Here is a 27,025-nt window from a genome sequence, read left to right on the forward strand (position 1 = left end):
GCTCTTCTTTCACTGATTAATGTATTTTTATATTTTTCAAAATTGTATAACAAAAATTATTACGTACAATTTATACGTTTGTTATTCATTCCTATGTCGGGTGAATTTTGCAATAAGATAATTCTGTGTAGGACCTTGAATCTGTTTGTTTCGATTTTGTGAATTTCGTGCGGGGCCTTTCGCTCAGAAAGGGCCGCAAATGAATCGCCATTCGTGCGAATTTCCCCCACTGTTGATCACTCCCCACTCTCGTTTTTTTGAGAAGGTACTATGGAAAACTATTTAGTGTCAGGCAGGTAGGGCGAAGATACAGTCGCTACAGAAAAGGATCGACTATAGCAGTAGGTTATGCGCTTTAGGGACGACGATCTCGAATGCGATGATACATTCGCGCAGATCGTCGTAAATTCTAAGTGCGATTCTCGATAAATTGTGTGTAGTGTATGGGGATATCCTTGTGAAAAAATCGGTGTATATTTTGTAATATAATCAATGTTAAATATAGTGTAAAACAGTGAATAGTAATAGTGATCTTACTAGAGAAAAAGTTCGAAATTAAAGATGAAAACGACTCTATTATTTATTTTTTCCTATGCTACTTGCTGCGTGTGATGGCGTATCAAAAGATACAATTGTGTCCCTTGATTAATCAATTGTATCTTTTGAATACCTTTAAAGGTATTCTTATAAAACAGTTGGATTTTTTTACACGACATAATGTGCCATAATGCCGATAGATCAAGTTACTGTTCATACTGTGTGAGTAGTTAATTATATTTCCGGACCGATTTCTATATTTGTCAAATTTAATTATTTTTCATTTATAAAAGACATCTAAATACATGAAAGGCTAATTGCTGCATACTCTTTCTATCTCGAATTATTGTTCTATCTCAGTGCGTTTCGAAATGTAGAAGCGTTTCCGACAAAAAATTAGCGGCAAGATCTGACGATTTAAAAACCGAGTGACAAAGAGCTTGTTTAAAATTTAGATTGACATTTTGTTGTTAATAGTATATACCATAGATTGATGAATTTATAATTATATAAATAAATGATAAATTGCTGATAAATTACACTATATAATCATTGAATGAACTGACATAAAACTAATATTTATGTTATTATTAGTTAGGTCACACTGTTCAGATAATTTTTAATGTATAATTTGAAGAAAACATCACATATCTCTCATATATATAATATGGCAACAGAATTTTTGTGAAGGTAATTCCACTTTTTCAAAATTTGAAAAACTGATTAGAATTTCCGTGATGAAACTTCCTGAAAAATTCTTTAAAAATTTTTAGATTAATTTTAGAAAGAATTCTTTAATTTAAATTAATGAAAATAATGGGAGACAACAGCGTTCTCTACTTTTTTCAAATAACAATATTTTTTAAAGTTTTAAAGTCTTGAATAATATTTTATAACTTCTGTTAAATTTCTGAAATTTTCTATCCAGATTTTACTCTGCGAAAATCTAAAAAAAATTTTAAACAAAAACTGAATAATTCTGGCAACATTTTTTATTTCCAAATTGAGGGAGGGGGGGGGGATAATTAATTTAAATCTTTAGAGAAGTTATTCATCACTAATAGGAGAACAAATTTAATAGTCTAATTATAATTCAAGAACAATAAAATCAGGATCGCAGAAGCAATAATTATGTGAAAAATGTCTAAATTCATTCATTCCTTTACAGGTGGAGGAGTGTCGGTGTGGCAGCGTGTCGGTCCCGGAAGAACCGGCGCCGATACTAGCGGAAAACGGCGCGAGGCGGCCATCGTTACACGCGAACGGCATCGCCGCTCATCGAGAGGAGAACAGCTGGTGGCCGGCCGAGCAGGGCGGAGGGGGTCACGCGATAAGGGAGCGTGATAATACTGCCGCGGTGGCGGGTGAGCTGGCTTGCCTCGCGGGATACATGGCGGGTTACCTGAAGGCGGCAGGCGCTACCTGCGCCTCGACCGGAAACCCTCATCAATACCACCCACACGGGCATCCCGCCATGGGAGTTGGCACCCATCCGCATCCGCATTCTCACCCGCACCCGGGTACGCCGCATCCCGGTCTGCCGTCGCCCTTTGCCCTCGCGACACATGGCCATCCGCATCCACATCCGCTTGAGCATGGACTGGCATTTCCACAAGGTAAATCTTTCGAATTTTCTCTTAACGTCAATTCATTTTTCGATGTTGTAGTATTGCTCAATCAGCTGGATTAATTAATCCAGCAATAATATTCATGAAACTAGAGTCTTATAGGTAAAATTTGCAATATTATATTTTTAATAAGTCTGTTTATTTTTTTCGGCACGAATCTGGTATAAGAATTTCTTATTTTTATTAAATACATAATAATTATTAATAAAATATTAAATGTAAAATTTCTCTCATGTTTCTCAAATTATGATGTAGTCTTGACGTTTCTTTGAGTCAGTTTAATAATAGATATAGCTTTTCGTCTTTATATAACATCGAAAATTGAATTCATTGAGATTATTCCAATATTGATCATTGCGTAAAAATCTGCAGCATGAGATTTTATTCAAACATTGAAAGGGTGCTGCGTGCTATATTACTCTGCATTTACATTAGAATAAGCGTACATTATGGATACTGGAATAATAGCTAATCAAAAATTTCATCGAACCGGTGTTAAGACATCGATGTTAATAAAAAGAAGTAATCTTTTGGGCACAAATCAATTATAATAAAATAAATTTAAATACGATGTTATGTATTTAAAACGTATCATATTTGACGTAAAAATAAAGTATGATATTGGAATGAATGCAAATCATAGACATTTGAACAATGATTAACCAATTATTGCCAAATCCGGCATAAAAATAAATTAATTTTTTTGAATAAACCAATATAATAATTTATTTAAATACGACGCTCTTCTCTTAAAGCATGCCATACTTAACATGGTAAAAATAAAAAATGTAAATAGTTGCTCGCACATTCCTATATCTAAAGATGACGATTCAGTTATTGGCAGTTAATTAATTGAAATTATTTTAATAATGATTATCTCTGGGATAATCTTACTAAGAAATTTGCACGATTCGATAGTATATTGACGTGCACTCGTAGAAAGGTTTTTATATAATCGTGAGGTGGCGACAGTGGTATCATTCTTGATATATCCGTGTTTCGTATTGTTTAATATTGTTCTCGAATGCATTTTGCGAAAACATCATCTGAACTATGAAATACCGCAAGCGAGATTTTCAATGGAGTGAGCAATCTAGTCAATTAATCTAATGAAATAAAAGACAAATTTTTAATTGACGATTTAGCGTGATAACAATGTACGAAGATTTTACTGAGAATCTTAACTTTTTTGCTTCTTAATAATATGATTTAATTTTTCAACCATTTGTTTATTTATGTGCATGAAAATAAATTAATATTTTGTTTTTTTTTTTTAGTTTAAATTAAATTTAAACTCGTACTTGTGTGCGTAATATTCGACTCATATAAATTTTTTTTATTTAATAATCGAATATATTTTTTAATTCTATTGTATAAATAAATGGTAAATTCTTATTTTTCAAATAAATTTCAAGCTTTTCTTTTTTTATCACATGTCCTACACTCTGATATTTTATTAAATATTCTATATTTTAGGCTAATATCTATATACTACAAAATTTAAAGTATACTTCATATTTTAAAGTATAACCAATAAAAGTTTCGCGTAGATTTTCGAATAGTTTGATACCTGACATAAAGGAAAAATTTTTAAAACCTCTTGTAAGAAGAAAAGTTCAAAATTAAAAATGAAAAAAAAAGAACTATCGTGGAAATCTCATTCATGTTAATGAAAAAGAGAAACAATGAAACTGTTTTAGAAAGAATGCAAAAAAAGATTTTTTTTTAATAAATATATATACATAGTCATATAGTTTATGAATATTTTTTGGCCATTCTTTCTTCAGTATTTTACCTAGAATACCCTTTTCTTAATCCTTTGTATTTTGTTTGCTGTATTTTGTTCTATCACGCCCCCAGCAAAATCTTTTATTTTTTTTAACTTGCATAATTTATGGAAAAGACTGTTAACTTTCTCTTTCTCCCTCCTCCTCGTTTTGTATATTTAATTTAACAATTTTTTAAATAATGCAGCATATATTTTAACGGCAGACTAGAGTTATCGCTGTAAGAGTATTCAACGTTTCTTGTATATCGTCGTTATTGATTGCCATGCAAATCGATGCATCGACTGAAGCCGTACGAATGTCGAGCATACAATCTCGGGGCTTCCTAACTATAACAATTGATGAAAAACATGCACTTTCATCACATGCTAGTATTCTCCTGATAAATAATATAAAAGAATGTGATTGTAGAAAAGCAGTAATATATCTGTGAAAAAAGCTGAAATTCGTAAACGACGATCGAGGAGATGTGCTGTGTTCGTTTTAAAATATTTGCGACTCAGAAAGTTGAACGGGCGGGAAAAAAAAATAATATTCATGGAAAACTTGCTGCCATCCACTAAATATACGTTTCGCGGTTAACATCAGCAAGGTTTGGAATGTTCTCCCGTAGAGAAAAACCCGACAAACACCTGGCAAACAGAAAAACTCAAAGGATCGGGCGCGGCGCGCAAAACAGAGAGAAAGACAAAGAGGCAGCGGGCAACCTCGGGGGAAGAATTCCCTCTGTGTTCGCGATTCCACTCTCGAGATCGCGGGACTGCCGGGTCGGTAATTGACTGCATAAATTTTCCAGTGTGCCACGGGACGCACGTAGACGAAAAGAGATTGCACAATGGCAGGAGGGAGAAAAGGTGAGAGTAGAATATAGAGCAGAATAGAGAGTAGGAAGAGAATGACGAAGAGAGAGTGTACTTTCGCGTTGGTTTCCTTTAGCAACACGATTCGGTGAAAAGCAGCATCGTTCCTCCTCTTTCCTCTCTCTCTCTCTCTCTCTCTCTCTCTCTCTCTCCCCCGTTCATCTTTCGCCATCTCGCTCTCTTTCACCCACAATTGGAAAGAGGGTCCGGCGACGAGGGACACAGGGCGCAGGGGGCAGAGTGTCGAGGAGACGAAGTGGTTGGAGGGGATCGGGGGATGCTTCGGCGAAGAAGAGTGGAGAGAACCATGAGAGTAAGCCGCTTATCAGGGTGGCAGCAGGCAGTATAGGTCCAACCGACGCAGATAGGTGGGTTTCCATGGAAACACGGATCTGTCCGTTGGGTCCCTACGTACTCTACGTCCAGCGGCTGCCTCTATCCGTTGTAGGCGTATCCGCGCTACACGAAAAGCCGCCGAACGAGAGGAACGACGCGGTGATGCCGCGAGGTTTGGAGAACAGCACGATGGAGACGGGAATGGAAACAGAGAAGAGAGAGAATATCGCGGGAGAATGATAGAGCGCGACGGCTCTCGTGCCGCGGAAGAGACTTTGCTTTTATCATCCGTTTGTGAAGCAAACTCGCCTCGATTCATAGCCATGGTCACGAAGCCGCGCCATTTGCCTCTCTCATCTCGCATATCCTCGCTATTTTTGCGATCCGCGCAACATATACATATCGTATGACATTTGGGAGAAACTTTTATTATTCCTCACAGATATCTCTCTGCAGACATTGGAGTGTTTTAATCTCTGTCATGTCAACCTTCGCACGTACGAGAATCGATAATTAGGTTGCAAACTTACTGAAAGATATAACGATTCCCTTCCTCGAAATAATTCATGCGACGATGACGCGTGGACGAAAAGGGCGATTTCGTGTTGTTTGATACGCGTCGCGCGTCGATGTTTATTTTGTTATGCAATGCCACGCGGGGGTCCGATCGCTCTCTCTTCCCCGCGGTTGGCGAAAAAGCGATAGCTTCGGGCAGGGAACCTCGCCGAGGTGCCAGAAAGGGGTGCGCAAACGTAGGATCGTGGCTCCCCAGGACTCGTGGCATGCAGTGGAATACGTGGGAATCGCGTCACATGGCCTCCGCCCTTTTCCCATCCGAGCTACTCTATTTGTTGTTGCAGAGAAATTGCCCATCCACTTAACTTCCTCCTTCTCGTTCGCGGTGGTGCGGCGCATGAATAAAGACACCGTTGTCGATGATTTCCTTCTGCCGATTGTCAATCGAGGGGTAAGGACGAAACAAGTGATTTTGATCCCCGCTTCCTACGCGACATGCTGCGCTTCTCGAAGTCGGGAGGCATAAAGTATGAGATTTAAAAAATACATTTCGTCATGATTGAAAGAAGCTTACACGACGTAAAATATCCGTTCTAAATATTTTATATGTCGAAATATACGCTTGATCGCTCTTACAAATCTTTGTAGAAATCTCTTTTAAAATTTCTATGACTAATCTTTTATCCATTTAAAAAGCGATTGATAACTATGCAAAAAAATTATATAGAGAGCTCTATATCTACGACTTCTCAATGTTAAAGTCATTCCGAGAGAATATGCTTGGGCGATACAATTTATAAACTCAATGCTTCCGAATTTCAAATCAAATGTCGCGAATATTGCCACTGCGAAAAGCCAGTGCCCTCTCCGCCGGTGGGCGCGCTTGTCAGTTCGGTACAATTCCAATCACTCAATTAGGCGTCAGGTTAAGGGCGACACGTGGCGCGGGCACGTGCTGTATATATACTCGTCGTTACCAAGTGGCCGCGAAACGACGAAACGAGAGATCCGCTTCCATGGCGGCGCGTGTCACGGCTAAATTGAGTAGGCGGGCCGTGGAGAGGCCAAACACAAATCCAGACCTAATTGTAAGACAAACACTCGAGGCTGAGTGAAATGTCGCGTACGGCGAGACATCGACACTCGCTTTCGAAAATCTTATTTTCTTCTCGTCGTCTCTTTCGTTTCGTTCGCGTCTTTTTACCGCGATGTCCTACCGGAATTATGCCTTTTATTATTGATACAGCGAGATCCATTTCTCCTTTATATCCAGAGATTTCCCTTATACTTGCTAAGAATTTTTTGCAAACATTGTTACTTCGGCGAGTTTTTATACGCGGATTTTGTCTTCACGCGTAGAAAATTGATAGATAGAGATATACAAAGTTTTTTATCTTTCAATCATGCTTCCCCAAAAACATATACATATATTCGTTACTCGACAAGCACTGAATAACTTTTCGAGAGTGGACATCGTGAGGAAAACGGCATCAGTTGGAACATAGCAACGCGAAACTTATCCGATTATCTGCTCTTCTCGGACGCGCGTCAGTATTTTGTTACGTACTTACGTTCATATCCGTTACATTATCACACGAGGACGGCTATTCGGCACGACCACACGCACTTTCTTTCCTTTTCTGCCGCAACTCCCATATGAATGACAACTTCTTTCGATTTTCTGCTCATATGATCATTTCGTTTTTTAGTATATTTAATACAGCTGATATTTTTTTTTGGAACATCATCTTAATAAATTATATAATGTATATACTTTAGATGAGCTTTCTATAATTTGAGAACAGAATAAAGTTCTATAATAATGCGTGTCATGTAATAGAACACATAAAAAATTAGAAACTGTACATATATACAAAATACATAGTATAATACACATACACATATAGAATTATAAGTAGTATCTGTCAGAAAAAGTTATAAGTAATGAATTTTCTGTCATAAATTATAGACTGTTTAAAATGGACTTTAAAATATATCTATGCATCGTTGAGAAATATTAAAAAGAGATTAAATTAAAAAGTATCTTTGCATTATTCGGAATACTGGGATTTTCAAAAAGCTTCCCATTATCTATGTTATTAATTCCGTTCACAGAAACAAATCAGCAAATTCCTTATACATCAAGTCAACAAATGAATCAGGTCCAATTTGGCCCAATCAGGATCAAACATAGGATACCGAGCTACGAGTCGTACAACTACAATCGCAACGGAGGTATGATTCTAAAGAGAGTATGATACCATGGTGATTTTTTACAAAGGGAAAAAATATTATAGTAACCAAAACTTTGTTGATGAAATCACTTTTTTCGAGACTACAACATTGTTAATGAAATTACTGCATTTAAAAAAATGTAATCTTTAAGTCTCGAAAAGAATGCCTTTGACAAAAAAGTTTTATCGACTATAATTATTTGCAAATAATGTTTTTCTTATACGTTTCCTGATATCATTAAAAATAATGGAGATGATTAAGATATGGAATTCACTTCGTATATATTAGAATACACAGTAGATATAAATGTAGTGTTTAAAAAAAAATTCTATCGCGTTAAATGTTTGTAATAAATTTTATATTTAAAAATTTCTCAAGATTTGAGATAATAACAGATTGGAAATAAGAGGGAATAAAAAAATTAGTTTTATTACTTAATTAAAATTTATTAAAGATGATATTTTTATTAAAATTGTTATGCGAAAAGATTTATCGCGTGAACTGCATGCGCGAATGCTGGAAGATTGATGAAAGTGACATGTGATTTTTTTAGTTTCTGTTGAATCTTTGGTGTTGCGCGATCACACGACGGTCACGTTGTAAACGCAAAGTCGGCCAAATGTTTTCGTAGCTGATGGCCTTTTAGAATTCCCTCTTCTGTCACCGTCCGCCACGTGCTGTCATCCCACGGTTCTCCTCCCCAATAATCCAGTCTTCCGCCCATGGCGCCATCATGTAGCAGCCTATTCGCGTTTTAGCTTTTAATTAATTTTCGATTCTGTGCCCAACCGTACCCCCCGCCTTCCATTGTCTTCTCTATCCGCCACGTTTCGTCTCTATGAATATCAAAGTAGTCGGCCGATCCTGCGACAAGCTTACCATTTTACGGCGCTTTTTGATACTCTCCGGTTCTTTTTTTTTGTGTCTAATTTATCAAACCCAAATGATTTCAAGAATTCCTAGCGCGTTTTATCGCATCATTAACGATCACATTTTATCATTTATAAAATTCTTATTTTAAACAAATGTTTTTCTTTATTTAATAATTTTCTGAAACTGACTGTGTTAAAAAAAAGTTATATTCGTGATATAATATATTTTCCCGTCAATCATGGAAATATAACTCAGCTCTGCGGTTTAACGGTCGACCTGCGCCAAAATCACGAGAGAATATAACATTGAATTACACGGTGTGTTTCCTTCAAATAACTGTTCTTTTTTTTTTCTTTCAAACTCAAGATGATTTGACAAAACTGTGGTAAAATCGCGATTAAAGGATGATGCGGAAACTTTGCATGTCAACACCGGTGTGTTGTTTGTTATTCAGTCGACTGTAACATGTAATTGTGATTAATTACCGTCAGTTCCTCTGGCATATCAGTGATATGTTGCATCCGAGATAAATTCCCAGTGCCGTATTTCAGCAGTAACGGGCTTCCCGACGTTATCTGAATCGGACATGTACATTTATTTGTATAATTTACCGTAAGCTCTTTCCCGCGCGAAAGTCTAGATACACGCCGAGGGGTAATAAGTCAACGTAATAACGTGTCAACAAACGTCATTAATTATTTTCGCATCATTGCGTACTTTATCGCGCACTGTTCAATTACAGTATTTCAATTAAATCCAACCGTAATAGATTCTCTTTATAATAGATAATTTAATAAATTAATAGATTCTCTTTTTTTTTTCAACTTCCATATATTTATAAGATAAAAACAGGAAAAAAAGAAATTTAATTAGCCAAAATCAGCTGTCAATATTCTTTCCATAGCTATTCTTGAAAATCTATATATTCTAAGAATTCCTTTAAATGCTTGAATCAAAATGCACGAGCGAAATATTATACAATCTTACAACATATAAATAATTTACAAACATATAAATAATTTACTCTCATTCCCTCATTACGACGAGAAAAAATTATACGCCATGTGTCTGAAGTCACGGAAGCATGCGAGAACACACTGACGGTGATTGCGCTATCGGATTGTGCGTGAGAGAGATCACTGTGAAATTCTGTTAGTGGTCCATTGACTTGCGCGGATCTCGACGAAACGGTGAAACGCGGCGGGCGCGGAAGAATCCAATAAACGCAAAACGAATTTGCTATTAGGGTCGCGCGTCTGATCTCATTGCAGGCCAATGAGGCGGAGCAACCCTTATATCAACCCTCCCGGTATCGCGTCTCGCTGACGATAATAAATCGAATCATACTCCGGGAGTCAGCGGGTGTTTGCCAAGCCATTAGGGTCGCTTAGCTAACTGTCTCTTCTCGAAGTCCCAGATACGGTTGTCAAGATTTTTCGTTCGCGCAATCGATGCTCGCGACTCGGAAAAATCATTGTCATACGTAATCTAATAATTTTTAATTATAGCGAAGAATTAATTTTAATGCAAAATAAAATGCACGATAAATATAATATACATACATTGGAGACACAAATATTAAATCTTTATTATAATCTTAAATATACAGACAACGATAGAGAGATATTTGTTCCATCGTGAGAATCTGAAATTCATTTTTTATTTAGTGAGGTTTGACAATAATCGCGCTTAAAGTCTTTATGCGTCGAATAAAACGTAAGTGCTACGAACTTATTCTCGGAACACTCTCTGCGTCAAGGAAGTGAGCGCGAAGAGTCATAATCGGACAGCCATTGTTTTACGGAGAAGTGCCCGGCTTTGACTGGGCCGATGGCAAAGGCCATCGTTAACAGTAGCATTGACGCCCACTCGACAATCAGAACATTCTTTCAGAGAGCCATTCTGCTTCTACCATTATGGCTGCGAATACTATAGCGTGACTATAGACACGAAGACTTTCAATCAAATGGGATTTGTTCAATGGATAATTCAATGCGTGTAAAGGCACCGCGTATATGGCATATGAGTTCGAATATATACACATAATAAATATTGGCTTAATATAATTGTGACATTTAAATGAATGCGACATGTTCTAGAGTGCTAGAATGCTATATGATATTGATATTTATCACTTATTAATGTCTAGACATTCCTATCAACTGTCATCCACATATAATAAGTGATAACCTTATAGTAAATAGAAAAGCTTTAATTAAAATATTGTATTTTTAATTGGAATTTCAAAACAGAAACCATAGAGAAAAACTATTAGAAGGAAATAAAAGGAAAATTGTATCAAGAAAAACATATACTTTGTTCCCTAAATATCGCGCATCAGCTCTTATTATCTCTTTCTTCTGTTTTATATATTACATCTTTTTTCCATTCATTTTTTTATAAACTAAAAACTCATATATATTATAAAATTTTTATTAATTTTACCGATAGTCTTTTTGCATAAAAAAAAAATATCAAACAAATATTATTTTCAAAAATTTTATCTTTATCTCTTATTTATCTATATTTTATAAACATTATTATTAATAAATATTATCATCCCTCCCATCATATAATTCATTATTTTCTTCTTCAGATTAAATATTATCGATGATAGACAAAGTCAGATATTATCCCAAGAACGATTGTTTTACTCGAGAATGTCGATATACGTGTTTATAATAATCAATGGCAGATTCGTGCCGAGGGTGGCGAGATATGTATCATAGATCGAGCGATCGCGGGTGTGTCGCGTCCGTCACACGAAGCGATGGCGGTAATTCCGACCACCGTGGAGTTTGTACATTGTGAGCTCGACGCAATCTATTCCGAGGATCTACTACGGTGCCATACTGGTGGTAGCCCACTCGACCAGTTCGTTAGCCAATCACACAGGTATCAGGTCGTTCGTCGTCATCCTGGGCTCTCTTCTCGAACCCAAGAAGAGCAGCCGCGAGAGATGCGACCGATATGTCGCTGCTTCCTCCTTCTGAACCGCTCCTTCCATCAAAGCTTCGGTTGCTTTGCAATCGAATGTCTCTCCCATTGGTCTACCGTTCACGTCGAAATTTCGATCAACTTGACGAATACACGAATACATTAATTTGAGCGTTGACATATGTGTGCAGTCTAATTTTTCATCGTAAAACTTGTAACTTTTTTTCATAATTATATGTTTGTGAATATTCTATATGAATAGAAGTAAGATACGATATAATAGAAAATTTTTCTTCATCTGTGCTCACCCCCATTTTGTGTTAAATGTAGAATATATGTTATAGTTGCTACATACACATAATGTCGAATTTTTGTTAAATAATCGAATTTAGTCTCTCTAAATGCATTGTTTTCCATTGTAATATTATTGTCACATGTTTAAATGTCATACAGATTATTTTGAGAATCTCATCTTTTTCGCGGTATGTATGTTTTCAGTTTGCGACTTTAAAAATTATCGTATTGTCTTTTTAATCTTTATCGTCATCACTTTTTCTACTGACGCAAACTCTCTCCTTCTTTATGTTATGGTAGTCTTTTTGTTTGTCGTGTCCTGAGTTGAGTAGAACGTTGAAGCATGGCGGATAAGAGGAATGGAAAAGGAAAAAGAGAAAGCATCGAACGTCTCGTAAACAGCTGCCTCGCGTGTCTCCCGGGTCTTAATCGATAACGAATGACGATTACAGAAATATACTTCGCAAAAGGCAGAGCTTCGCCAATCTCTCGCGAATGACCCTATTATTTCTCTTATTAACTCGTATGATAGTCAGTCATTCTCGACTGTAAAATGCTTGCCTTGAAAAAATTTGCGAGTTGTGAAGGCCTATAAAGATTAGAAGACACTTCGATCAAGTCAATTCCGAGAGCCTCAATTTTTTTTTTTTTTCTCTTAATAATGTCGCGATTTCTCCGAGTAAAACGACAATTCGAAAATTCGGTACATAAAATATTGTACTTCGTGGTCGGCGGCCCGGCGATTCCCCAGTCGTGAAATTCCACCATTCCGCCTCTGCGACTTTACGATCCGGCTTCCAACCCGGAGACACTGGCGAGGCGCAGTTTTCCAGGCGCTCTCTTTTTATTGGTTCGCGACACGAGGATACCACCGTGTATATTCGCCGGTGTGCTCGCCGAGAGAGAGAGAGAGAGAGAGAGCCCGGTATCGTCATTTTCAGCGGCAGCTGGGAGCGAACCGCGACTTCGGTCCTCCTGGATGCTCGTGTATTCCGGGGTGTACTCCCTTCCCTCCCTCCCCGTGCTTTCCCCTCTCGCCGGCACCCCCGTGACCCCCTCATAAGCGGATTACGTGGGTCCCGAAACGAGCCAAGCGAGGCTCGATGGCACGAGGAAGGTAGCGTGGGGTGGGTCGTTGAAGGGCGAAGGAGGAGAGGAGGGAGCTGTTCAAAATTACGCTATCGCGGCCTCGCAACGCTCATACCCCTCCACGTCCGATCTCCCTTTGCCGCGCGGCAACAACCCCCGTCTTCGTAGAAGACATCGACGTTCGAAGGCGTTCCATATTTGAAGACATCGTCATCGATGGCGCGATTGGTGAACGTATTGAGGTATCTTCGATATCTATCTGCGAAAGCGGCATGGTTCTTTGACAGTTGTATCCTTCATTTCTCCTCAAATATCTATATTTTATTATATATATATATATATATATATATATATATATATATATATATATATGAGAGAGAAACAGAAAGAAACTCATGTTTCTCGTTTCTTTTACCATTTAAAGCGGATATTACCGCGGAGTTTCTTAACAAAAACATACTTTTATACGCGTTAAAGCGTTTTAAGATTGTTTAAATAACAGCTACCGCATTTTATGCACAAATTTAAAACGGCTTTCATCTTGCGCTTGGAAATATCTAGCGATTTAATGAACTGAAATCGACCTAATGACCGAGTCTATAAGCGAATCTTTAAATTTAATAACTTTAATTAGCCTTTGCAATAGCAGCGGAATAGCTTTAAGAGCGCTCGTAACACAACGAAGTAAAATTTCTTATCTGATTTACGAGAATTAACAAACGCTTTCTTTCTTCATGTTGCAGGAATGAATCAACGCAAACAACGTCGCGAGAGGACGACCTTCACCAGAGCTCAACTGGATGTGTTAGAGGGACTATTCACGAAAACGAGATATCCGGACATCTTTATGCGAGAAGAGGTTGCTCTTAAAATCAACCTGCCTGAATCACGTGTCCAGGTAATTATTTTATGTTTCTCTCTCTCTCTCTCTCTCTCTCTCTTTCTTTTTTTCTTTCTTTCTTTCTTTCTGCTTGCAGATTTTATTCCTTTTGGAATATCGCTGTCAACGATGTTGAAATAATAATAGAGATAGACAGAAAGCTCCTATACGAACTTTCGGCTAGTAAATCACGCTCTTCGCAAATAATCCGAGATTGCATTCACCTGAGATTGATGGAATTTCGCGTGCTGTTTAATGTAATGTTTAAAGTCATTACATTCTCTGCACGTTACTTATACGATGTAAACGCGGTGATCTTGACGAAATCGAGAGCGAGGAGGAGGAAGAGGGAAGAGAGAGAAAAAAAAGAGGGAGAAAGAGAAATAGAGAGAGAGAGAGAGAGAGAAGGCGTGCTTCGTGCTTCAGCAATCGCGCGCGAGATTTAAGGTATTTACACAGGGCGTTTGCGCCCTACGTCGTTCCATTTCGCCATTGTCCCAACCCCGCGTCTCGTACATTGATAGATGTGCCGACGAGCTCGTTGACGCTTTTATTGCGGTTCTCATGACATCTTTATTTCGCGGCGGGGTGTTACCAAGTCACGATATCGCGATTCCGAGCTTGTGTCTCGAATTTCAATCACGCTTACCCTATCCGCTACACATGACACATACAATATTCATATATCAACGGAAAAATCAAATTATTAAAAGTTTCGGCGAGATGAATTTTGCAAATTCAACAGACTTATTAGATAGTTTTATTATTTATTATTACATATATATATATATATTTCATGTGCGTTATTTATTTTATTCACATATTTTTATTTAAGTTCTCAATTTCCCTTCTAGCTCCATTTGCGTATTATTCGAGGTTCATTCGGATCACCGACAATTTGTAAAAGGCATCGCGGCATCTTTCGTGATATCTATCGCAATATCGTAACGATATCGCCTTGGCGGAATCGCGAAATGTATGAGACAAAAGCGTGAAATTCAGTTCCGGGACGCAGAGTTTCCGCGCAAAGTTAAGCCGCTGTGAATGGCAGCGCAACTGCAAAAGGATGCATCGCGCACGAAACGCACTCGTATGCGTGTGCATATATACATACATGGGCGTATAGCAAAGGGAATGCGATCGGTATACGCGGAATGTGTATACATATAAACTATGCTATATACACGTATAGTTTGTATACATGTGTGCGAGAGAAGCAGCGTATCTACGCCAGCGAATAATGTCTGGAGGAGGGATGCTATCTGAAAGTTTTAAAGGCAGGGAGTTTCGCGGTAAAAGACGACGAGAGGCAGCAGGGGGCAGAGATCTGACACAGACCATAGCTGTGCGTACGGATAGAGGTACGCATACACATGGCAGCGAGGTACAACATATCGTTGATTTGTTCGTGGATTATAGCCCCTGCGCTATTCCATCTCGCTCGCGAGAGCGTTCTATACGCGCGCTTCTCTTCTCTCGACGAGAGAACCACGCAGCTGCGTACGACGCGACTGACGCACGATGCAACGCATCTCCGAATGCGTTCTCGCCGCATTGTTCATTCGTCATTTTCTAATCGAGGACGAATCGAGAAATGTTGGCTCGTCTCTTGATGGAGAAGAATAGCAAGACGGATGAGCGGAGGGGAAAATCAGCTGACGATTATATGTAAATGAAACTATCGTGGTATCATCGTTTCTCTTGCAAGATTTCGTTGGAAATGCGACGTTAAATATATCGAATACAAAATTGTATTCTATATTAATATAAAACGAGAGCCTTATATATTTTATACACATGAACGTTAGAAATTTAACGTTTTACTTTTTGTATGATGATAGAATCGAAACTTTATCAAGAGATTCATACATTTATCTTTAATTCTGAATATATATATTTGTATAGATAATTTCAAATGCTATCAAATCATTAAAATATTTTAAAATATACATATAAAATAGAAAGAATATAAAAATAATATAAAAAGGTGGATATAAAAAATAAATATATACATACTTATTTTTACTTTTTCGAACGTTTACGAGTATACGGATATTTTTATAACATCGAGAGTACAGAACGCTCATCATTACGTTCGCATTAGTAAACAATAGCCTGTGGCTCTCGCGCGCTGTTTTCTCCATCAATCGTGCGTGCCGGACGATGACACGTTCCCTGGTTTGTCGGAGTGGGGTGTCGTATTAATAGTACAAATAAGAAAATATATTTGTCATAACATAGTGTCAACGCAGCTGCGCCGCCTCTCCCCCGCCCCTCCCTCCCCTGACCGGTAGGGTGGTTTTCCGTTCGCTGGATGTAAACCAGATGGTGGCGCAATTTGCACCTCGGTTCTCGCCGACGGTCTCTTGATGTGTACGAGCGTGAAACCGTCGGTGGTTGCCCCCGGGGGTCCCCGGATGCCATCGCGGCCTGTTTGGTTGGTTTTTGGGGTAGCTCTCTCTCTCTCTCTCTCTCTCTCTCTCTCTCTCTCTCTCTCTCTCTCTCTCTCGCTCTCGCTCTTGCTCTCGCCACTTTTGAAGGGGGTGTCGTTGTACAAACACACCGTTATAATGGGATCGTTCTCTGTCCGTCGCATTAACCCTGACGTAGATTCATCTTTCTCGCCCTTTCGGAGACTCGTTCCGCCCGCGTTGATACGCAATATCCGCGCACGTCGCGCCCAACAGATTTCCGCACCCTATCGCGCGGCACGATGGATGACTTTTGCGAAACGAGGTTCTGCCTATCACGATACCACAGAGAAGCAGACGTCAAATAAACGGAGGACGAGAATAATCATAGTCTCCGAGTCAGCTCACACACTTTGTGGCTTTAGCGCGTCTTGGAAAGATATAAAATTCAATCGCGTTTAATTGCTATGAATTGACTATAAAGAGAAAATAATTTTTAGAACACATAATAATATAATGTAAATTATAAATTAACCATATAATAATATTTTCGTAAATTATAAGGAGATCTTTTTTTATTTTTTTTTTTTTTTAGATATATTTGTAAAGAAATTTCTTGAAACTCTGAATAATACAATATATCAGTAAAATTTGATTCCCCCAAGATATATTTTTCTAATATAAATAATATTTAAAACGCGCGCGCGAGAAAATACTTTGTAATATGAGATAAACGATTAAAGTTCGCGATATTTTTCAAACATAGTCCAGACAAAAAGCGAAAGGATTGAGCGTGGCTTCTGCTTCGCGAACGGCGTACAAGCACAGCCGTGGAGAACGAAATCCCTCGCTATGCTTGGACGAATCGCGCTCTCCGTAACAACTGTTACAATGCCGCCGATAATAACAACAACGATGACGGGTCCCGCTTTTAAAGGCGCGGGCATAGATTCATAGGATCGCACCCCTGGCCACATTGTGCCCCGACGGGATTATAGGGGGATGCGTGAGGGGGAGTATTACGCGGGACGAAGCAAGGAGAAGGGAGGAGGGGCAATCACAACGCACTCGCAAGCTTGCGGCCTACGAGGGGCTGCTTTTTGTATCCCTCTTCCTCCCCTTGCTGTCCCTTTTCCAGAGAGAAAAACTTATCCGTGTGTATGTGTGCGCATCTTTTGGACAGCCGAGTATGCGTGCACACACGTACTCTTGGTGTTTATAGCCATAATGTACAGCTACGAAGAAGCCTATGCGTGTATGGCGTATTCACGCACAGGAGATACTCGCACAGGCGGAACCAACTATTCGATCTCTCGGGGTGAAAACAACCCTACAGAGACGAGCTCTGATTCGCGCATGCGTGCCGACAAACACCGTAGCCACCGAGGATCCCAGGGGATGCTCCAATACATGCGTGTCGCGCCCGTACGCGCTCGTGCCCCCCGTACGGCCGGCCCCTCCCTCCCGAGTTCTTGTTATTGTTGCGATTTAATGAAATGTTACGCCCGCTCGCCCGCGATTACTTTCCCATTGCACCGATTAACTCCCCATTCGACCGGTTTCTTCTCTCGTGGCGGGACAGTGGGACACCTTTCCTCCCTGACAATCCCTGGGGCTATCGGCATCGGAGACTTTTGTACCTCATTGAAAGCTGCCGATCATCCTTGGCCGGGAGAGCTTAATTGATTTCTAGGTCGCGTTACGTACTTTTGCATATCGCAAAATATGCTACTGTCTTAAAGATGTTATCATACCAACTGATCTATGGCCAAATATTCCGCAAGCTCATAACGTCCGCGCCGCATCTCTCTGTTCCAGGTTTGGTTCAAGAATCGTCGAGCCAAATGCAGACAGCAAATGCAACAACAATCGCAACAGCAACAACAACAACAGCAGACTCCTCCGTCAAAGAGTTCGCCGAGAACGAGTCAGAATCACAGCAACGGTAGCACTGGCAGCAGGATATCAACGAGCTCTTCGACGACCCCGAGCAGACGATCATCTCCAGACTCGCCGGCACAGGGCAGGGAGGCACCGGTAGCGGGAAATTCGCCCTTGTCGACGCCGCTCTTGTCGACGCAATCGACGTATCCGCGAGTCGGCGCGACACCGACCGGCGGCAGCGGGGCCAACAGTAACCTGACGACCCCGTCGCCGCCACTGACGCCGAGCTCCAACCAACTGCAACCGTCGTCCTATCCGGCCGCGATGAATCAAATCCATCATGGCGAGGCCTACGGTTTCACCTGGAGCTCGGCGGGGCCCGCGGTGAACCACAGCCAGTATGCCGGCCAGGGCTACAACGCCTACGCCCAAACTCCATACGCCAGCAGCGACTACTATCAGGCCCAGATCCCCCACATGCACCACAGCCCGCAGGCCAACTACCATCATCCGCAGTACCATCCCAATATGGCGCTCACCTCGTCTATGTCGCACCTGTCTATGTCGACCAGTCATCATCTGAACCCAGTGACCAGTCAGAGTCAGGCCTCCAGCAACGATATTGCGGCTGCCGCCGCATCGGGCGACGAAACGTCCGGTTATGTTTTGCCCGAGCAGAAGTATCCATCGTTGGTATAGCGGTCCGGTAGGTCCTCCGGGATCTTCCAGCGGAATCAGGAGACCGCGGGCGTGTCCGGTTCTTCGATGCCCTATCATTGGCGACTGAATACAGCGATCTGTCACGAGATCAACGGCAATCTCGACTCCGACGACAATTGATTATGCGGGAAAGAAAGAGAAAAAAGAGGGAGCTTGGCCAACGCGACGATAGACGCACTCCAGATTCGATGAGTATGATCATTAAGAATCGAATAATATTTGAATCGTTTTACACGATATTCTGCATAAAGAAACGCAGTGACAAATGTTGGTTAATATATGTCAATCATCCACGCGTATTTCGCTTATGCAGAGCATTATCGCAATAAAACGTATTCTACGTGTGAACATTAATATAAAAGCAGAAATAATTACATGGCATCAATCTCTCGATTATTTATTGTCAACTGGTAGTTGACTCGCGCAAAATGTTTGCCGTATCTTAAACACGGTATCATAAATGTTTTTTTATACATATATAGTAATCCTGCTAGCTGCAACGCTCAATGCAGCAAATCAGATTATTATTATCGGTCAGATTATATTATTATAAGTCAGATTATGCTCCAGATCATATAGCAAATAAATTGCTATTTGCTTTACATGGAGTTTTTTTCGACATCTCTGGTGTATAGAATTGTCTCCCGAGGCGAATAATTGTCGAATGACAACAAAATCGCGAATGAAGTTGTGCATTAGATAATTATTTGATAGCTATCAATTAACATTATATTGACAATTAGCCAGTAATTGTCAATATAATGTTTAAATAAACTAGATTTTTGTCTCACGTTTGTGATGCGCTATTTCGTGGTTTTGTCTCTTGGTAATTGTTTGCCATTTTTCTTTATACATTTTATTCCGATGTATCTCCTTTCTAAATTTTTTTTCTCTTTTTTTCATCATTGTGTAAATTGATTATATGTATTCAATAGCTGATTTGATTTTTACTTACGGATGTTTAAAGCTGTGCTTTGAAAGTTTTATTGCATTTCTTTTTCTAGTAGTACAATTAAAATGATTACATAAATTATATAATTATATAATTATAAAATAGAGTAAAACGAGAAACAAGAATTGCATGAATTGCAATAATTCTTTTCCTGCTGTTTTTTTTTGTTAATGCTTTGGAGAAAGTGAAAAAAGATGATAAAATACAATATCATCTTGCTTCAACGCGTTATGTGAAATATCAAAAAAATTGTAAATAACGATGGAAGTAAAATACGATCATCATCATCATGTATCACTCATCGATTTTTCGGATCGACATTGATTTTTCTGACGAATGATCCGCAAAACTTAGAAAAATAATAATATAAATAATGTAAATAATGTAATTAATACGAGATATTATTTTAATTTAGCATTATTTTATATAGTTATTTCAAAACATCCTTTAAAATAACATAAGTAAAATTGATAACGAAAAAAGTATCATATTCTTCTTATGGTCGACAATGGAAAACATCTACAAAATACATTTACATTTTTTAATGTACATTCTTTTTAACGCAAATTGTTTTTCCTAATTTACATGTGTACATTTCCTAGTTTACATGTATAAAAGTATCGAAATATGATTATTGAAAAATCAATAATTTGCAAAATATCTTATATTTTTATACTGACAAGTATATACATATTTTGTCATAAAATATAAAATATTTCATCAAGTATTTTTCGATTATCATATATCTTATTTACTTTTATAAAAATAAAATAAATTTGAATTGATGTACAAAGATATAATAACATAAAAAATGTAATTGCACATTGCAGATGTATCTGCAAAATAGAAACGTTATCAATTATTTTCTGTAGATGTATTTCATTGCACATATGGAAAAAAACTTTATATTAATGATGTTTATTGTTAAATATAACTCACTAATTTTTTTACTATCTAGCTTTTCTACCTTCTATCTTCTTTCTTATAACTGATAATCGAAATCATATTGTCCGAAAAAATAAAAAAAAGATATGTAGAATATTCCGATGAATGAAAAATGATACATTTTATTTTATTATTGAATTATTATTATCTTAGTTCGATAAATTTTTCAGAAAAACAAATTTTCTTTCTGAAGCACGATTTCAAGTTTCTGAAAGGATACATGTTCGATAATCACATTGATACATTAAACATTATTTCATTTTGAAATTGTTTGTTTAATTATTAATAACGAAGTATATAAATATTTTCATCATTGATACGCAAATATTTAATCACTGACCGACGCAAAAGTAATCTTCGATTGTTCCTCTTTTTTCATTTTCTCATTATAATATTGCTAAATCCATTTTTTTTTAAACATCCTCTAGAGTAAAAAAAATCAGAGCCAAACATACAATATATTTAAACTATATTTTTAAAATATTAAAGTCGTTTTCTAGTTAATATTTGTATTAATATTTATATACAAATATTTTTTCGTAATATTTCAGCGACATTCCTGAATTTTTGAAATGACAAAATATCATTTCAAAAATTTATTATATTATACTATAATATTAGTGATAATAAAAACATTTACGAGTCGTTATAATTTTAAAAATTGAATACAGACAATCGGCAAAAACATTAATTCGCAACGATTGAATAGTGATTTTTAGCAAACTGCATATTTCCAAGTTTTGCGTGACTCGTTCGTTTTTATATTTTTGCCACAAATCCGTCGAAAATGAAATACACATTAGCAATTCATATTTATGATATGAATGTTGGATTTAAGTTGTCTGAATTCAAATTTTATTTCAAGTATATGGTGAATACTTTAAACAAATATTTTATATATTTGAAGACGATAAGTGTATTTTTAGCAATAGATGTGAATTTTGAATGTAAAACTTAATAATCGACTGATGTCAGTCTATCAGAAGGTCGTATTTTATTTCGAAGAAGAAAAAATTATATTGAAAAAAGATAAAAGAGAGGCTTTCCTTCGTAAATTAGAGCAAATGAATATCTTTCAAATTCCCCATAAGAAGCCTGTAAGCACCAGAATTTGTTTTAAGATCTAATCTATATGATATTCCTTGTATTTTCAAGGTTAAAAGACGAGTACACATCACTGCCGTCTTTATCATTGGTATTATCCTTATTATTATGATTAACATTGTATAGATAATTATCCATATCAAATACGGCCAGTAGCCGGAAGACTTTTGTAAATAGAGAAGATAAATATGATCTCGTAAATAAAAGAGAGAGAGAGAGAAGAGAAATAAAAACAAATTCGGAGTTCTATTAAAAAATTAAGGCAAATACTGAATAACTTCTTAACCGAGTATAAAGTGGGAATTGCCTCGTCAGAGAGAATCTTGTTATATAGTCGTTCCTTTTTATGGTACTCTTTATCTGCTCGAGGGACATAAACTTCGTAAAAGTTTGCGCCGTGCTTTTTTTCAGGCAGAACTTAATTATCGTAATATTTTTTCTGAAGAGAAAGAGAGAGAGAGAGAGAGAGAGAGAGAGAGTGAAAAAGAGAAAAGTATATATGCGAGAAAATGCCTACTTAATCTCATGAGTGTATATTTCGTGTATACTACCTAATGTATATTATCCCCTAAAACTTAGAGGATATATAATTAAAGAATAAATATATCATTAAGATTAAAAAAAATGATAGGAAGATGATAAAATACCATAATAGATATTATGATGCACGTAGACCTAAGCTACTTTGTAATAATACGATGCAAATGTGTACATAAAACGTATATATCTCTTGTAAGATACATGATTGTTCTATCATGTGCGAAGAGGATCTTCCTACATCAGAAAAAAAAAATATCGCATATTATTAATAAGCAGTCTCGATTACTTTCCCGATTCTTTTCCCGATCTCCTCTCGAGAAAGATATCCATCGATAGAGCGAACTGCGCGATCGTTTTAAATCGAAATTTTATCGCATACGATGCGCGGGGATTACGTTTCGAGCTGTATCTGCGACAGAATTCCCAGCACGCAATACGCAATCCCTCTCTCCATTCCGTTCTGGCAGCTTTATAGATCGCGAGCGCGGTTCTTATTAATCACATTGATGTTCGCAAGACCCTATCGCCGCGGGCAGCAATTCTGCTAATGCACTTGAAATTAATTAACGTCAAAGCGACCGCGTTTCGTTATTTGAGCGACCGCGTACATATCGATCTCGAACCATTAAGCGTATATTAATTACAAACTCGCGGTCGTGCGCTCGCTGTAATCGCGATGCAATGTCACCCTTACCTGCGCGCACTCCCAAGCGTCTAATTTTTCTCACATTTGAAACACCTGCGAGGGATGCATCATGGAATTAATAAAGGCAATTATCTCCTGTTTAATTTTCAAAATTAAGAGATCTAAAACGCAGTCATAGCATTTTTAAATATAAAATATACAGCTACATTACATGATTAATTTTATTATTCAAGTGCAACTATAAAAAATGGAAATACTATTTTATTTTAATAATTTTAATCTCATTATCTTTTTTACAGAGATAATAAAAAAGTATATTCATTAATGCGAGTAAGGGTGCAGACAAAAAAACAGATGCAAAGCGTCGATCATAATCTTGATAGCTAAACTTGTCCCGTAATCAATAACGGTCCATTAGAAGATCACAGGTGTACGGATTCTGCGGTAGATACGCATACGCGTAGTAAAAACGATGATGCGGGTGATGAGAGGATATGCGTGTGTCTGTGTGTACCACCAGTGTGTTTCTAAATGGCCTAAACATCACAACAAAGGACCCCATGCAGGCATGAAGGAAAACGAGCGGCCGCCCTATGCCCTGCTAATTGGACAGATCGCGTACCTGTCCACCTTTTGACGACGTAATCCGGCATCCTTTCTAACTCATCAAATTAACGAGCTATAACGAATTGTCCGTTGCCCGCGCGCACTTTGATGACCCTTTCGCATAATCGGGGCACAAATCCCTCCTCGCGCGCGCGACTTTCTCTTTAAAGAGGATATGGACCTCATGAAAGACACACTCAAAAGTATTAGTCGATTTAAGCTCCGTACTGGATTTGCGTCATTCGACACTCGTTTAAGCAGTCTTGATGACAGCCGGATCGTATCTTACATCATAATGACAAATGATGGCATCGCGAAAAATAATCATATATGAAAGCTTTTCCAATCTATTTTATTAATTTACGAAAGACGAAAGAGAAAGGTAATCACCGAATAGTTCTAATAATATATATCTGTCCAACTGCTTGATTTTTTTCAGAAATGTATTGCATATACAAAAGAAAAGAAAAATGGAGGAAGCAGAAATTGGTATACTAGTTTACAAATCATATTACGGAAACTGGGAGAGAAACGTAAAAAAAGATTTATAAATACAAAACCTTGAGCCGTACACGCGCGCGCGCGAAAGCGTCGGAACCGAATTCACAAAGGAAGCGCCGCCGCAACACTTTGAGAAATATTTTTTTTTCTTTTTTTTTTTTTAGAAGAAAGAAGCGATAATGCTTTCCGATACAGGTATTGCCGATTCCTTGCCGCATTGCAAGGAACGTCGGCGTGTCAACGATCACTTGCATTCTTGCGACGAAGACAATGGCCTTGAACTTGGCCGAGTGTCGCGGCGAAGAGTTAAAATCGGCTTGCGTTTAGCCGGATCCCATTATAACAACTACGGCGGAGCCGACGGTAAGCTTCATGCCTCGATTCCGCTCACTGTGTCACCGGGCTAAGCCCCGACTTACCTACCTACATCCTCGCAAACGGTTCTCTTACCCCTTTTCCTCGCCAGCAGCCTCCCTCTCTCTCTCTCTCTCTATACCGGATTAATACTTGCATTATTTCCTTTCCTCTTTGTCGTATATTCAAAACTTGCTTCCAAAGTGAATGACACTAGTGACCGTTTTCCGACGAGAAGATCAGAAGACGGCTTGTTCGCCGTCGATGGATAATTTGGACGAATTGGTCAGCGAGTTGCCGGAAAGCGACCCTAATAACGTTCTCTAATCGAAAACGCCGCTTTCTCAACATGATGTCAACGTTAGCAATTGCGGGGGAAATGTACAGAATCCACACATTTATCACAAAATAAATTAGAAAGACTCATTTTACGTATATGTAAATTCAATTGAAAAATATAGTTTTATATTTTTTTCTAATATTTAGAAGAGATATAATGTTGTTGAGACTGAGCACAGCTGAAAATAAAATTTTAAATCGTCCTCACGTATCTCATAATTTATTGCATCTAAGAAAAATATAAAAAAAAGCTGTATAGTTTGTTATTTATTTATTATTCGTATATCTTTATAAAACGTTGGACGTTAACGTTTCCGTGTATTTAAAGCATGTCGTAAGAGGATTGATTATAAAACGCGATTTACGAGCGATGTATCTCCATTCGTTTAACCTATATTTTATGTTTTTCCTCCCGCCGATGGGTCACAGGTGAAAATGAGTTTCGCAGGAAGGGTTTGTATGTTTACATGCATTACATTTTTCACCTGCGTCCTATTCGGCACAGTTAGCGGCTTGACATACGCGAAATAAATCATAAATTATAGACGCACTCGCCGTGAAAAGTCTCTATGTTAAATCGCCGCTGAACTCTATCTGCAGATTTTCTCATATTTCTCTCAATCGCGTGAACAATTTCCATGAGCAAACAGTATAAATAATGAAACTTCGCAGCGCGCACTGACTTTATAATTCGGCGGTTAAATAATTAAATTGCATCACGGGTGCGGGTACGATTATTCCGCGACTTATTATATATTTCCGTGCAGAAAATTAACGGCAGCCGCCATACGGAAGATTAATTTATGCCAGAGAAGAGATGGGGAAAAAAAAAAAGAAAAAAGCGTGCGGCAGAAAAACGGAAAGAGAGAAGGAATTACAGGACGAAGAGAATAAAGAGCGGATAAAATTTTCACGCAATCTTGGAGATTCGTAAAGTCCAGAAGGGAATTCTTTCTCGATTGGCAATATCTCTAACGAGAAGAAGGGACCGTTGAGACGTGGAAGGAAAGGAATGAGTAGAGTAGTGGCAGAGGATGACGAGAGGCAGAAAGGGAAGGGGGCGAGGAGAGGGGGTACAAATCGGCAGGATCAAAGAGGCCAACTCGTGCAGCCGTAACTAGATTTCCCGTTCCCACTTTGAGGATCGCTTAATGCTCTATAAGCGGCAGTTTTAAACTGGAGAAAATCAAATCAGTAAAGAATCGGGATCGCGCCGCGCAGCAAATTCAATTGAAAAAGTCGCTAGTCAGTGCGCATCGCGACGTTGGCGAGAAACGCGTTCTTGCCCGTACCCTTTGATCTTTCTCTTTCGCCCTTCGTATTCTCTCGTACTCTTCCGCACGATCGGCTCGGACAGCAATTTTTGCCGCAAACTCGATAGCGGGTTCGTGTCGTCGACCGCTAATAAGAAACGAGCGCTGACGACGACTGTTTCGATATGGAGCAACGATATGGGCGAATAGAAAACTAAATGTTGCATGAAATAATATTAGATATAATGTGATATAACTAATATTATTTCATGCAATATTTGGTGAAGGCGCAATCGACCAAATTAATCTTTAAATTAACAAAATTAATTGACGAATATTTCAATAGAGAAAAGATGAATACACATTAAAAATAAAATATTTCCGGGAACGCTAATAATTTCTTTCTCCTGATCATGAATATCTAAAGTCTGGAATGAGAATCGAAATATAAAATAGTCATTCATGTAGCGTGCGAAGAGGAGAAGTAGCGATTCGAGTTATTAAAAATTCAGCACCGCCGCGCTTAAAAGGACCTTCGCTCGTCCGTATATTGAATCGCTCGATAATCGACATGGGGCTTCGTCGAGGAAGAGCGCGACGGTGCGTTAGCTTCAGCAAAAAAATACATTCGGTTCTTCGTGTTGCGCGCCGTCTCATTTAATCAGCACAATATGTATTATCGACAGGTCTCATGCGGGTGGATTAGCGTTCTCGCGAGGCTTCCGGGGGCTTCAAAAGGATCCTTGCCTCGTCGAAGATGCCTTCGTCGTTACGCCCGCTTACAATTCCGTCCGACGG

At 38.3% G+C, this 27,025-nt stretch overlaps 1 protein-coding gene across 2 annotated transcripts in view; it reads left to right on the forward strand.

Annotated features, from left to right (window-relative positions):
• LOC126850015 (homeobox protein OTX2-like) overlaps window positions 1-19,608 on the forward strand; it is a 50,000-nt gene extending 30,392 nt beyond the window's left edge. Inside the window, exons 2-5 of one of the 2 annotated variants that reach the window (XM_050592598.1) lie at window positions 1,706-2,153; window positions 7,780-7,899; window positions 13,836-13,990; window positions 18,202-19,608. In XM_050592598.1, the coding sequence (XP_050448555.1) occupies window positions 1,928-2,153; window positions 7,780-7,899; window positions 13,836-13,990; window positions 18,202-18,966 (1,266 nt within the window). In that variant the 5' untranslated portion in view covers window positions 1,706-1,927 and the 3' untranslated portion in view covers window positions 18,967-19,608. The remainder of the gene's footprint in view (window positions 1-1,705; window positions 2,154-7,779; window positions 7,900-13,835; window positions 13,991-18,201) is intronic. The other variant, XM_050592599.1, reaches the window with a different exon arrangement.
• Window positions 19,609-27,025: the final 7,417 nt, after the last annotated feature.

The sequence above is a fragment of the Cataglyphis hispanica genome, chromosome 5, assembly GCF_021464435.1.
Source record: "Cataglyphis hispanica isolate Lineage 1 chromosome 5, ULB_Chis1_1.0, whole genome shotgun sequence".
NCBI lineage: Eukaryota > Metazoa > Arthropoda > Insecta > Hymenoptera > Formicidae > Cataglyphis > Cataglyphis hispanica.